Here is a 12,291-nt window from a genome sequence, read left to right on the forward strand (position 1 = left end):
TGTTAAATGAATCATCAGCAGGTTCCAATTCCATAGGAAGACCTGCTGACCCCCATGCCATTACCTTTTGGGTTTGTTGTCCTTTGTGGAAACCTGAGAATTGAATCCGGTTTAAAATTGCAAACCTCTGAAAGATCCCACAGTGATAGATGGTGCAATCTGGTTTATTGCTAGAGTACAGAGTAAACACTGCCCTAAGTACTATTTTCCTTAATGATACATTTTTCAAGATCTTCTAATCTGTGTAATAGGGACATGTTGAAAAATGCTGTTCTGGTGCAGCTATCAGTTTTGAGCCTCTCTTTTGGGGGTAGCTCTTTAGTTGCTGCAATTAATGGTGACTTTCTTCAGATACTTGCGTTTTTTCTGCTTTCCTTAAACTAGCTCCACTTGTGTCAGACTTTCCTTCCAGCAAATGAAAGGAAATGATTTTTTGGACTAAAATCCCAAAGTTCCTTATTTGATAGAAGAACATCTCAAAAGATTCTTTTTAATAAAAGTTTGCAAAGGAACAAATGGAACAGCAGAGGGCCATCTGCTCACAGTTTTAAGCTTTGGTTGATGGCCACTCTTATTATCCCATAATATACCATAGATTTAACCTTGGAATTTTTGTTCTTTTTTACTTCTAACCTTTTTTGATCACTTTTTTCATACAATCTTTATTTTCTAATGTTTTGCTAAATCCCTCTTTCTTGTGAATTTGCTGGGGCTTATTGGTCACCTAATAATTTGTGAAAGATTAAAATAATAAGTGCCTATTTATTTTATTAATATGTTACATTTTTGATTTCAAGGGTTATTCTGTCCTTCTGTCACTGTAACTTTTTTTAAAATTTTGAAGACTAGTAAAACTGTGCCCTTTTTTTTTTTTTTTTGTTTAACTTGATTTTTTTATACTTTCCAGTAAGTTTTAATTACTGGGATTATTGGGTTTTTTGCTTCTTTTCTATGGTTACCAAACTTGTACTATGGAGTAAGTGCTCCACTGAAGTGCATATATTGCTTACACACATCCCTCCTTAAATGTTTTCTTCTATTTCCAAAAGAGCCTATCATTATTAATACTTGTTTTCCTGATTACCAAGAGCAAAGTAGTTCAGTGACATTGAAAGATTATCAGATAAAGAATGTAAGTCTTTTTAGGGTAAAATGTGTGGACCTTTGTCAGAAAGATATTGAAGTTCATTAAAAAAAACCCAACAAACTTCTATAATGAAAGAGGTAATAAAGTAATTGTCAACTATGCATACTAATCAACATGCATTTCTGTCTGAAATAAAAACTGAAAAGGAAGAAATAACTTTAATATATCTGTAAAATGTAAAGTTGAATTGAAAAGGTACATGTATTGTAATAAAAGATGTTGTAAAAACTCATTATCTACCTATCAGCATTAACTGGAATATGGTGCCAGATTATACTGTTAAAAACACTGAGTGAATGGATAACTCCCTGAGGAAAAACACTGCTGATTTCAATAATGATTTTTGCTTGTGTTTTGCTGTTTCAAATTATTCACTTATATTTTCATACCTAATTTTTGGATGCATGTCACTCATCAATAGATAAGCTGCAGGGGACTTCCTGAGTTGCTGTATGCTGTTAATTGTGAGAGATGGCCTCACTCTGTAATGCTTCCACTAACTTGAAAAAATTCTCAGTTGAACCTATCATTGTAGAACAACCTGTTGGGGTTTTAAATGAATAAATAAATTCTGACTTAGGTTTATTTCTGGCTACTATGTTTATTCTTGTATCAAAAATGTTCTGTAGCATTTTTAACTTCTCAGGCTTGCCCATATATGTGTGGAAGGGCAGTCACAGTCCTTCTCTCTTTTGATAGGTTGAAGTGACCTATTTTAGCATTTGTTTTTTGCTTTAGCTTTTTCTATCAGACTCTAAGTTACTTAAGACAGCCTAGCATCGTTTTTGCATGCTGGTTTAAGGCTAATCCTGGATGTCTGGAAGAAGAAATGTGTGCAGTGTTTGAGGGGAATTACAACTGATGGCTGTTGTAGCCTACTTATTCTTGTCTATACCTACAAAAATGACTTTCCTAAACTTGCATTCAACTTTTTCATAAACTGCACACTGTTTTCTCTCTTAGATGATTAAGGACGAATGATATACTGAGGTGACCTCCATTTTATAGCAACATCTCATGATTTCAGTTGATAAATAAGATTTTGCACTGGTTGTCTTTCTATTTAATTTGCTTTTAATTAGGCATTTGGTTTTTTGCCACATTGGGTTCTCATCGTCTTTTGTCCTGCAATGCCTTCTGATATTAAATGATAGAAAAATTTAGACAATTTGCTTCTTTCAAGCCTCACAGGAAAAACACTAATAACTTCTTTGTAATCCCATTCTTTCTTTCCTGTTAACAGACTCCCTGCAATATTGTCTTAATGCCATTTTTTTCACCACTATTGATCAGCAGTTGGATTAATTGATGATTAATATTTTCTAGAGCATGAACACTAATTGGTTGCTAGAGTTCACCTAAATTGAGTCAGCTTGTAACATTTTGTGGAGAAATGTATTGCCCTCCCACATAAATATGTTGTGTTGGCCAGGCATGAGAACTTGAGAATTCATTAAATTTTATTTCTCAAATATTTTTTGTCTTTAATGTTCTCCCCTTAAGTTTCACTGTATCTCTTGTTCTAATAAACATCAGAACCAGATATCCAATATTTCCTGGATCATTATACTTCTCATTCTTGAGTATACATGATTTTTCTACTTTTCAAATAGTGCCATCTAAATTTGATAGGCTTCTGAAAACTGTTAAATCAAATTGGCAATTTTGCTATTATTCCCCTGATTCTGTCAATTTCAGGAGGAAAAAGACTTTGTTCTGTTTATGTTTTTTCCCAAGAATTAGTATTATCTATTTCTCTGAATTTATTTCCTTTAGCCATATGGTTTCATCAAATTTTGAGTTACCTTTAAGCTCCTTGTAGTTTTCCAGGAAAATTGCATAATTTTTTCTTTCTCTTTCTTTCTCTCTAATGCAATGATTCAGAATGTATTTTAGATTTATGTGCAAGCTCTAGCCCAGTATGACTTTAAAGTCTCTTTTTATGAATAACTGGTATTTCTATTCCATGTGAATTTGTTTTTATTCATAACATTTTTTGGCATTCAGCTGTTCTGTTAGGTCAGAAGCTCCTATGCTATGAGGTTTTTGCCTCTATTTGAAAATCCAGTTCCAGATAACTTTTTAGTCTTCCATACAAGTTTCCTCTTCCATGGCTTTGCTACAGTGACTTGCATAACTGATTAGTTTGTAGGAGGCTGGTTATTTGGATTCATCAGTCTTGATTACAGCCCTACTTTATACAGTTTAGACTAGATCAAAGATAACTCTTTTTTTTTGGCAAGAGCCATACTATATATTCCTCATACTTTATCAAAGCCAAATTTTAAGAAACATATCTTTTTGAGTCAGTGGATATTTAGTTGAAAGACAGTAAGTAGATTCAGCCTGTTAGTGGCAGCTTACCGCATAAATATTCATTATTTCAAGTTCAAATTATTTTGATTGGAACCAGAATTAATTAGCACGTTTGTGCTCTTTGACTGAAATAAGCCTCATTTATCCCTCTAGTGCAAATAGTCACTAATAAAGATTCATAACCAATTTTATACAGCATTGTGCATAAATAAAGTTCATTTCTCCAGTGAAATCCATGCCAGCAGATTCATTCAAGGGCTGTGGATGATTTTATTATGAAATACGGGTATTACTTATTTACTTTTTTCTGTGCTGAAACCGTGTGCTAAAAGTAAGATTTTGGGAGCAGCTAACACTGAGTTTTAAACGGCACTTACTAATATTCCTCCAGGATTACTAAAGAAACACCTGGCACTTCAATAAATGCATTGATCAGGATAAACTGTTTCTAACAGCGCAATTTCCAAACTGTCTGTGATTATGTCTTTATGTAAAGTGCTGTATTACTTTGAAAATTGACTCTTCTGTTTAAAAAAATTCCAGCAATAAAATGCTAATTTTTTCTTGTACCAAATGTATGTGTTTGACATATCACAGAGTTTTTTCTACTTGGTAGTTGTAGAGTCTTCAAATGATGTCTGATAGTGTAGTTATGCCTTTCTTGACAAGCATCTGCTACAGTAATGAGTACCAGGCGAGCCAGTGCACTCTTCATTTGTACCACAGCAGCAAGATGCCTTGCAGTTGTGTCCTCTTAGAGCTGTGCACCTGTACAGCCTTCCATGAGATATCACTTACAATCGAAGCCCATTATTTGAAAAGTGGAGTTGCACAGAGGATGAGACTATTGTTGTTCTTCCTTTTTGAATGTGGTGAATGATGGTGCTTAAGCCATAAAAGCAGTCAGATGAGAAGTATGCTAGTCATGAACAAACGACAATAATAAATGCTGGTATGACTCAAGATGTGCAAAAACTGTTAGCACATCTAACAAGTTAAAAGATGTACTTGAAAAATAGGCTTTTAGGGCATCTGATTTCTTTTTTCTTATTAGCAACTGTTTTCACTGTAAATGTTCATAGCAAAATGACTTTGGTTGTTTCTGCTACTTTTGTGACACAGGAAAAATCTACCAGAGGAGCACATTTTGTGAAAACTGGCATTGGAATCAGGGTATCTGTCATCCAGTTGTCTTGATGTTTTCAGTCTTTTTCTGCCTAATTGCTACACAGTATTTTTCTAGTTTCAGTGTGGTACATTATGCTGCTGTCTTTCATTGAGTATCCTGACAATTAAAACTACATTACCTTTCCCCAAAATAATGGTGATCAAAAGAATAGGAATGAACACAGCAGGCCCTCATCCTAGTAGGCTGTTTAAACAGCCTAATTTTGTCAATATCCTTAGACATCAATATTGACAGAACACCAGGTCTAGTCCTTGAAGCTACTCAAAGCAACTTTAATTCATCTGCATTTTTTGTTAATTTGTTCTAGTTTTTGCAGGGTGGACAGTTCAGAAGTTCAGCTGTTGGATCCCTGGATTCTGTAATCAAGGCAGTGTGTAAAGAAGAATCCTCATTTTTCAGCAATGCAAACCTGTTTATAGACATGCCCAGAATCATGGGACTTTTGGAGGAAAATATGACAAAATATGGCATTCCTGAAGACTCAAGTAAGAAAAAAAACTCTGACAAGTTGCAGTATGAATTCACAGTTGAGTAGTTTTTTCCACTTAAATGAAAATGTATATATACACACTGACATCTCAGTTGACACCGTCATCTTGAGCACAAAGTGTTGATCAATAAAAGTTAAGTGGCTATGAGATAATTGTGGGTGAGACAGAAGATATTCTGCTTTTTCTATCTTTGCAAATAGTAAATAAGAGTGTTCCTGTCTTTGAGACATTTTTTATTAACATTTTTAAAGCTCTTGGTATTAAAGAAATATCTTTGAGATATAAGATTGAGAATTTATTGCTGCTTACCTTTCTTTGGTGAACACAACGCTGTGGTATTATTGAGCAGTAAAATATACAAACCTTCTGGATAGAATGAGTTTTTTAATGGTTGATATTCCTATTCTGTTTGTCAAGTGCTCAGAAAAATCCCTTAGCTCTCATATAGTTTCACCTTTGCTCCCTTCCCTCAATACACATTTGACTTACCCTGATTAATTTTAATATTGTTAATAACCTTGTTAGTGCCTCAGGTGTCCCTGTGCAAGAGAAGAATACAGTGATAGAGTGTCACTAGGGAAGCCTCTGTCATCTATTGGCAGAAATTGCTCCTGGCTGGGCTGGGACTCTTGGGAGGGAGCCAGAGCTCTGCTTTGGCCTTTTCGCTTACATGTGTGGGATGTAGTGGTAAGCAGGCAGCTCTGCTTTTCCTTCCTGTTGGAAGAATGAAGTCAGCTGGATGGCTGATTAGACAGATTGTTTGGAATTTAGTCTCTTTAAAAGCTGTTTAGGCCAGCAGCTCTCTTTTTTGATCTTTCTTTATTTTCTTTTTAAAGTTGTCACAATTCTCTGTGCTGTGAGACCTTTTTACCATGGGACTCTGCAATATTTAAGGCATCAGTTAGTTCCAGCATTTCCATGAGTGAATTAATACTGTTGCCCATATTTTACCAATTTGTAAATGGGGCAATAGAAAATGAAAATTTTAAAAAAAAAATGAAGCCACAGAGACTTGTTTCATACTGCTTCACAGTGATGAACTTGTATGTATTTTGTATATACCAAACACTTCCTAATGACTTTCTGAAGAGCACAGCAAACCCAGATTAGCAAGTCTTCTGTGTCCTTAGTCTATTGATATTTATGTCTGGCCAACTTCTAGCCTCTTAATTCTTTGCTATTGTTCAGCAAGGATTGTGTTTACTAATGATTGTTTCATTCAAGAAAGTAAACATTTGGGTGAAGAACTGTTTCTTGATGAAAAGAAACTTTCTTGGTGAAACATTTCTGACACTTCTTTCTTTAACTTTTGTCAGGAGTTTAAATGGTTTTGGCCTAGTTTTCCATTGTGTAGAAAGATTTGTCTTCCTTGAGGAGTTTATTGATATTATTTAATATTTCTTCAGAGCACTAGAAACAGGATCTTTTGAAAACACTTGTAATAAATAATAAAACCTCCAAACAGATGCGTTTGGCATAAAAATCTAAGTGTTTCTTATAGGAACTTATTGCCTTTACATGAGTACAAATGCAATGGGTTATCTTGGAAACTATTCCTTAGATCCTAGTTCTGAAGGATATACACACTAATGCATTAGTAGCCCATGTAATGTAGGAATATGGTTTTTTATTAAGGAATGGAAAAAATAATTGATTGGATTTTTCAAATGAAGAAGTCAAGTGTCATGACAATTTTTTGTCTGTTTTTTTTGGTAGGTTCTTGTAAGATTATACAATAAGAAAAGTCTGTACTTCTGAAGGATTTTGTATATTCCTACTTCTCTCTTATAAAGGAATCCAAAGATGCAGAACAATGGAGGGTGTGGAAGGAATTTTTTTTTTCTTTTTTAAGGTGACTTTTCCCTCTGAATTCACTTGTGTGAGCAGAGGTTTTGCATATGTTCTTCTGCTCTAAAATGCACTAATGTAACACTTAGGGCAGATGGGATTCACAGGCTGCTTTTCAGAAATGTGAGGAACTCTTTAGATTCTGATTTTTTCCTATTCAGTGTTTAGAGTTCTGCATCCTCAACACTATCATAGACTGTGTTTAAACAATTTCTGTAGGAACCTCTAATGATTGCTTAGTGGCAGTTGTATGGTGTTGTTATCAAAGCACTGGTAAAAGTTTTTGGCATGGTGCTGTGGTAGATTCTAAAATAAGACTCAAGATTTTATTTGAATAACAAAAATTCAATCTCACTTGTGTTGTCCGTCTTAAATGTGAATCTATCTTTGTTTTTGCAGCTCCTTTTTGCTTGAAGCTTTATCAAGAGATTTTGCAGGCTCCTAATGGGGCTTTGCTATGGACTTTCCTGAAACCTTTATTACATGGGAAGATACTGTACAATTCAAACATCAGCATGATTGACCTGGTGATGGAGAAGGTGAGTATCAAAAAATGCCACTATTTCTGTGTATTGATTTTGTCTTTGCAATTCGTTTTAAAGGTCCACTTCTTTCAGAGTAGGCAGAAGCAATTGGATAATTGCCTTTCAGAAAAATAGATCTAGCCTGCCCCCTGAGCCCTCACCTGTTTCCCACTTTAAACTTAATGCTTCTCTCAACTTTTATCCTACTTGTTATAGTGGTTCAAACTCAGTGTGAAAAGCAGAATTTTTCTCAAAGTCCTTTAAAGCATATATAGAAAGATGAAAAAGAGCATGTTAGCAGAAGTGTCATGTGAGTCATGCTGAATCGAGGTGTACGGTGCACATATTCTAGGGAAGCTTTTGCCTTTAACATTTTCTTATCATCATGAGAACTGTAATGGGGCTGCATAAAGACCTGTGGGAAGGGATGGTCCCAGGAAAAACAAAAGCCTCTTCTAAGGGAGTCACTGAGCTGAATGAAAAAGAAAAAAACTCAAGTAATCAATAGTTCATCCTCATTGATTGTTTCTAACACCAGTAGTTGAGTGACTAATCATAACTGAGGTGCTGTATGTGTGGATGCTGATGATGGTATTCAAGAGTTTTACTATCTCTGCAGTTCTGCTATGGTTGGTGTTCTTTCTTGAGTGGGATTATTGACAATGACATGTTTCTTCATGCCCAACTCAGAGGCATTTCTGTAAGAGAAGGGTTTCTGACCTGTTTTAGATTTCTCTGCAAATTTTGCATTCATCTTCTAAATATATAACTTTTAACCTGCAATATTAGTTGTTGCAGGAATATAAATTTGGAAAAAAAATTGCTGCTTGTAAGTGGTACACGAAAAGACCATAATAACTTTAAATGTGATAGTAACTATATTCTCTGTAAATTGAAAACTTTGTGGTATTATAAATTGTGTTTTAAAAATATAGCAAAAAAATAAGCCAAAAACCCCACTGTAGATAGCAGATACTATGTAACTTTATAGTTTCTGTTCTGAATTGGAAAAAAGGAATGAGTCATTTCATGCTTTGCAGTTAAATAACTTAATTTGGGGAGCATCAGTTATCGCTCTGGAGTACAGTATAATTAATTTAAAATTTCTAGTCAGTTAAAAATAAAGCTGTTTTTGATGTTTCTAGATGGAAATTCTGTAAAGAATGAGTTGTAAAAAATGATAAATATTGCATATATTTTTTGAATTTATATTCTATGTTACAATGACATTTAGAACATAACACTTAAAATATTTCCACATTATTTTGCCAATTAATATGCTAAACCTCCATTCTTAAAAACATCTGTAGGAAAGATGAATATCTTCACGTACAATATATTCCCCCACAGACTTTTTTAGTGAAATCTGGACTGAGTAATACAGTTCAGAAAGAGGTTGGCTTGAGGGTTGGTTTTTTGCGTTTGTTGGTTGATTGGTTGTTTTTTTGGGGGTGGGATTTACTGCTCTGGAATAATACAAAGATTCTGGTATAAACTCTTATTTTACTTATATATTCTTAGGCTCACAAAAGTTCCATTAGCCTATTCAGAAATCTCTGTAAATACACTCTTGCCCTTCTTCCCAGTCCTGTAAATCTAACAAGCAGTTATGATTGGGTATCTGTTTATGTGTAAATATGAAAGTAGTAGGAAATTTTCTTGTTTTTATTACAGAAATATCTCAGCTATTGCTTCAACACAAACAAAGTTTAAATGCAAAATACTGTCCCCGGTGTCTCAAATGCAGCTCCTAAACTCCAAACCTGTAGCCCTTACAGCCTGACCCCCATACTGAAATTGGAACTGTTCTGGCTTCCTTTAGACTGTGTGGCCACATTTCATCAATTTACTAGAAGAAAAAAGTACCAGATTACAGCTTCGAAGAATACTGATGTTAGCATACTCCAACAGATTCTCTAAGTTTTCCACATGGACTCTTAAGTTTGCGAGCATGTAATTGACCTTTCTTTGATAAATTGTGAAGTTGCTGGGTTTGAGTTTCAGAGAAGGCAGCAATTCTACTGTGTGGAGTGATGGTGGTGACAGCCACAGAAACAGGCTGTAGTGATGACTGAGGGCGAAACAGTTCAGTGCCAAATGGCATCCAGGAATTCAAAGGCCTTGTGTGATGTCTTTGATCTTTGCTTTCACAATTAAGATTTTGCCACTGATAAACTGATTTTATGGAAGTATTTCTTATTTCAGAAGATTTTCAGAGTTGATCTTATTCAGCAATCACTTTTGAAGAATTTTCTTCTATTTCCAAAAAAAACATTGGGGTCAGGCTTGCCGGGATTTTACTGCTATAATTTGTCTACTTGCTTTTTGGGTTATACGAGTCCTAGTATTTATTGTGCCTATGGTGAGTTCTGCATCAAACACTTCTTCCTCACTTGCTTGTTTTTCCCCTTCAGGCTGTGGCACCTTCTATTTTAATACTCTATGTTTTTATCTCCCAGCTGTAGTTATTGCTATTCCCTACTTACTACTACTCTTCTTTATGGTAACTTATTATTAGTATAAAAAATTAAAACTTAGATTTCATAATTATTAGTCTGCATTAGTAACATTTTTATAAATAACTTTGCATTTGTTATTTTCCACTTCCCTCATAACAAGGGAATTTTAATCTGGAGGTTACACTGCACTACTACACTAGTGAGTAGTTCAGCTATTTAATCCTCCAGTACTTTTGAAATTCTTGGCTGGGCATTATCTTTTCATGGAAACTGCTTAGCGTTCACTTCATTAAGTTGCAGGACTTTCTTTTTCATTGCTGCTTTGATAAGAGACAGATTCTCCAAAGTGTTCTGTGTGGGGAAGGCTTCTGACACAAGAACTTCCCAAATGCCTACAGTCATGTATTAATGAATGAAAAAGCAAAACTACTTTTAAACATTTTTAAAAAAATATTATTACTATTATTCCTTTGTGCTGCTCAGAATCAAGTTAGGAAGCACTAAGCTCTACTGAGCCCAGATCTTACAAGCTGCTTGGTATATTAGTTTCTAGTGGTGTCTGAAAGTTTGATCTCCTTGTGTTCTGGTGTGAACTGCAGTTACTCTGTCCTGGGAAGAAAGTAATCTCCCATACTGCCTGTTTGCCACCCTTGCAGCCTTCCTGGTGTCCATCATCTTGTTACCATCATCTGGGGGTCTCAGTCCATGAGGTTCCTGTGTTACTTCTGATCAGAAGAACTTATTTAGTCTACTTGACAGCAGGATTTAGTTTAACATTTAGGATCACTTTGCCTTTAATCCTTATGAATGATCACTCTTTAAAGTGGAATAGGGATTCTCATAGAAGTTAAATCACAATGTTTTTCAGGGAAACAAAATTATGTGCAGGGTCTCTTTAGAGTGTTCTGTGTTACAAAGAGGAGGAAAGAGCCACCAGAAATTGTTTTCTCATGTTATGCTAAGAGTGAGATTTTGAAAAAGGCATTTGAGATACAATGGTAGAAATTGTATACTTTAAACAGGAATTATTGCAAAAAGCATGGTCCCGAATTTAAGTTTACAACTCACTGCAGACACTCTTTGCTGGAAAATGTCACAATTTTTATCATAACAACTATGCTGGATTGTTCTTAAGTGCACTTCTGTGACTGATAACACCAATTTAAACAAAAAGATACTGCAATATTTTCTAATCTTGAGTATACTTATGATCTGTTTAAAACAGGCTGGAAAAAATTGCTGGTTGTTTACTAAGAGAGAAACCGTAACCTGTGTTTGACTGGGACAGAAAATATTTTGCTTTACTCAAATCTTTCCCTGTGAGAGTATTTTAAAAGAGATTGATCAGTTATGTTTATTGTCCAAACTGTGCTTCCAAATTTCAGTTTTATTATGCACTCAGTCAAACTAGTTTGAATAAAAAACCCACAGCTGAGAGGCTTTCTTTTGAATATGTTCACAACTTTATTTATTTTATCTGTCTTTCTCAAGTGCCTCCATGATACTCTCTATGAAAGAGACACTATAAAATAAAGACAGCTTTGTTGATACTTCAGGTGGAAAACATACAGAGCACAGGAAAACTTTGATTTGCTTGGTACAGAAAAAATATGTTTAATTTCTTAGGTAAAAAGAAAAAAGAAAACATGGATATTCTATCCATGGAATATCAAAATGGAATGGAAAGGAGTTGCACAAGATCTAAAGCATGCCAGTTTTTTCTAAAAATTTATTGTGCACATGTTTCACTTCATTAGTTCTCATGTATTTTTTTTTCCCAGGCTAATTTCACTTTTGGTTTTGTGGAAAACTTAAAAAGTTATTCTGAGACATGGCTTAGGATGTCTGCGGTTTTCAAAACCAGTGGAAATGTCCTCACAGTCTCACGACTTCAGGTTAGTGAACTGTGGGAGATTGAAAATTGAAAATCTTTCAATTTTCCAACTTTTTGCTGTTTGATCTAGACAGTATTTCTATACATGCAGAACCACCCATATGTCTGACTCCAGATTTAAAAAAAGCTGAAAAAGAGGCAGATTAGCATTAGGGTATGAATCTAGAGACCGATGCTGAGAAACTTCTGACATTAAAATACTTAAAAGCAATGTTGCCTCACTATCTCCAGTATTGCTCCAGTATCACTGAACAACAGGGGAAGTAAAATGGTGTTGATAATTGTTTGTTCATTGCTTATGTTTGCCAGGAAAATTTGAAACTGATGAGTGAAATATGGATTATAAAACAAGAGCATTCTTCTTGCTGGGTTTTTTCCATTGTACATATTTGTACCTTCCTCTGTCTTCTCTCCTGGCCTCCC

At 34.8% G+C, this 12,291-nt stretch overlaps 1 protein-coding gene across 4 annotated transcripts in view; it reads left to right on the forward strand.

Annotated features, from left to right (window-relative positions):
* Positions 1-12,291, forward strand: part of ABCA13 (ATP binding cassette subfamily A member 13) — a 170,598-nt gene that overhangs the window by 41,668 nt on the left and 116,639 nt on the right. For all 4 annotated transcript variants that reach the window (XM_038128757.1, XM_038128758.1, XM_038128761.1 and 1 more), the window contains 3 exons: positions 4,960-5,137; positions 7,391-7,530; positions 11,756-11,869. In XM_038128757.1, the coding sequence (XP_037984685.1) occupies positions 4,960-5,137; positions 7,391-7,530; positions 11,756-11,869 (432 nt within the window). The remainder of the gene's footprint in view (positions 1-4,959; positions 5,138-7,390; positions 7,531-11,755; positions 11,870-12,291) is intronic.

Source organism: Motacilla alba, chromosome 2 (genome assembly GCF_015832195.1).
Source record: "Motacilla alba alba isolate MOTALB_02 chromosome 2, Motacilla_alba_V1.0_pri, whole genome shotgun sequence".
NCBI classification, from domain to species: domain Eukaryota; kingdom Metazoa; phylum Chordata; class Aves; order Passeriformes; family Motacillidae; genus Motacilla; species Motacilla alba.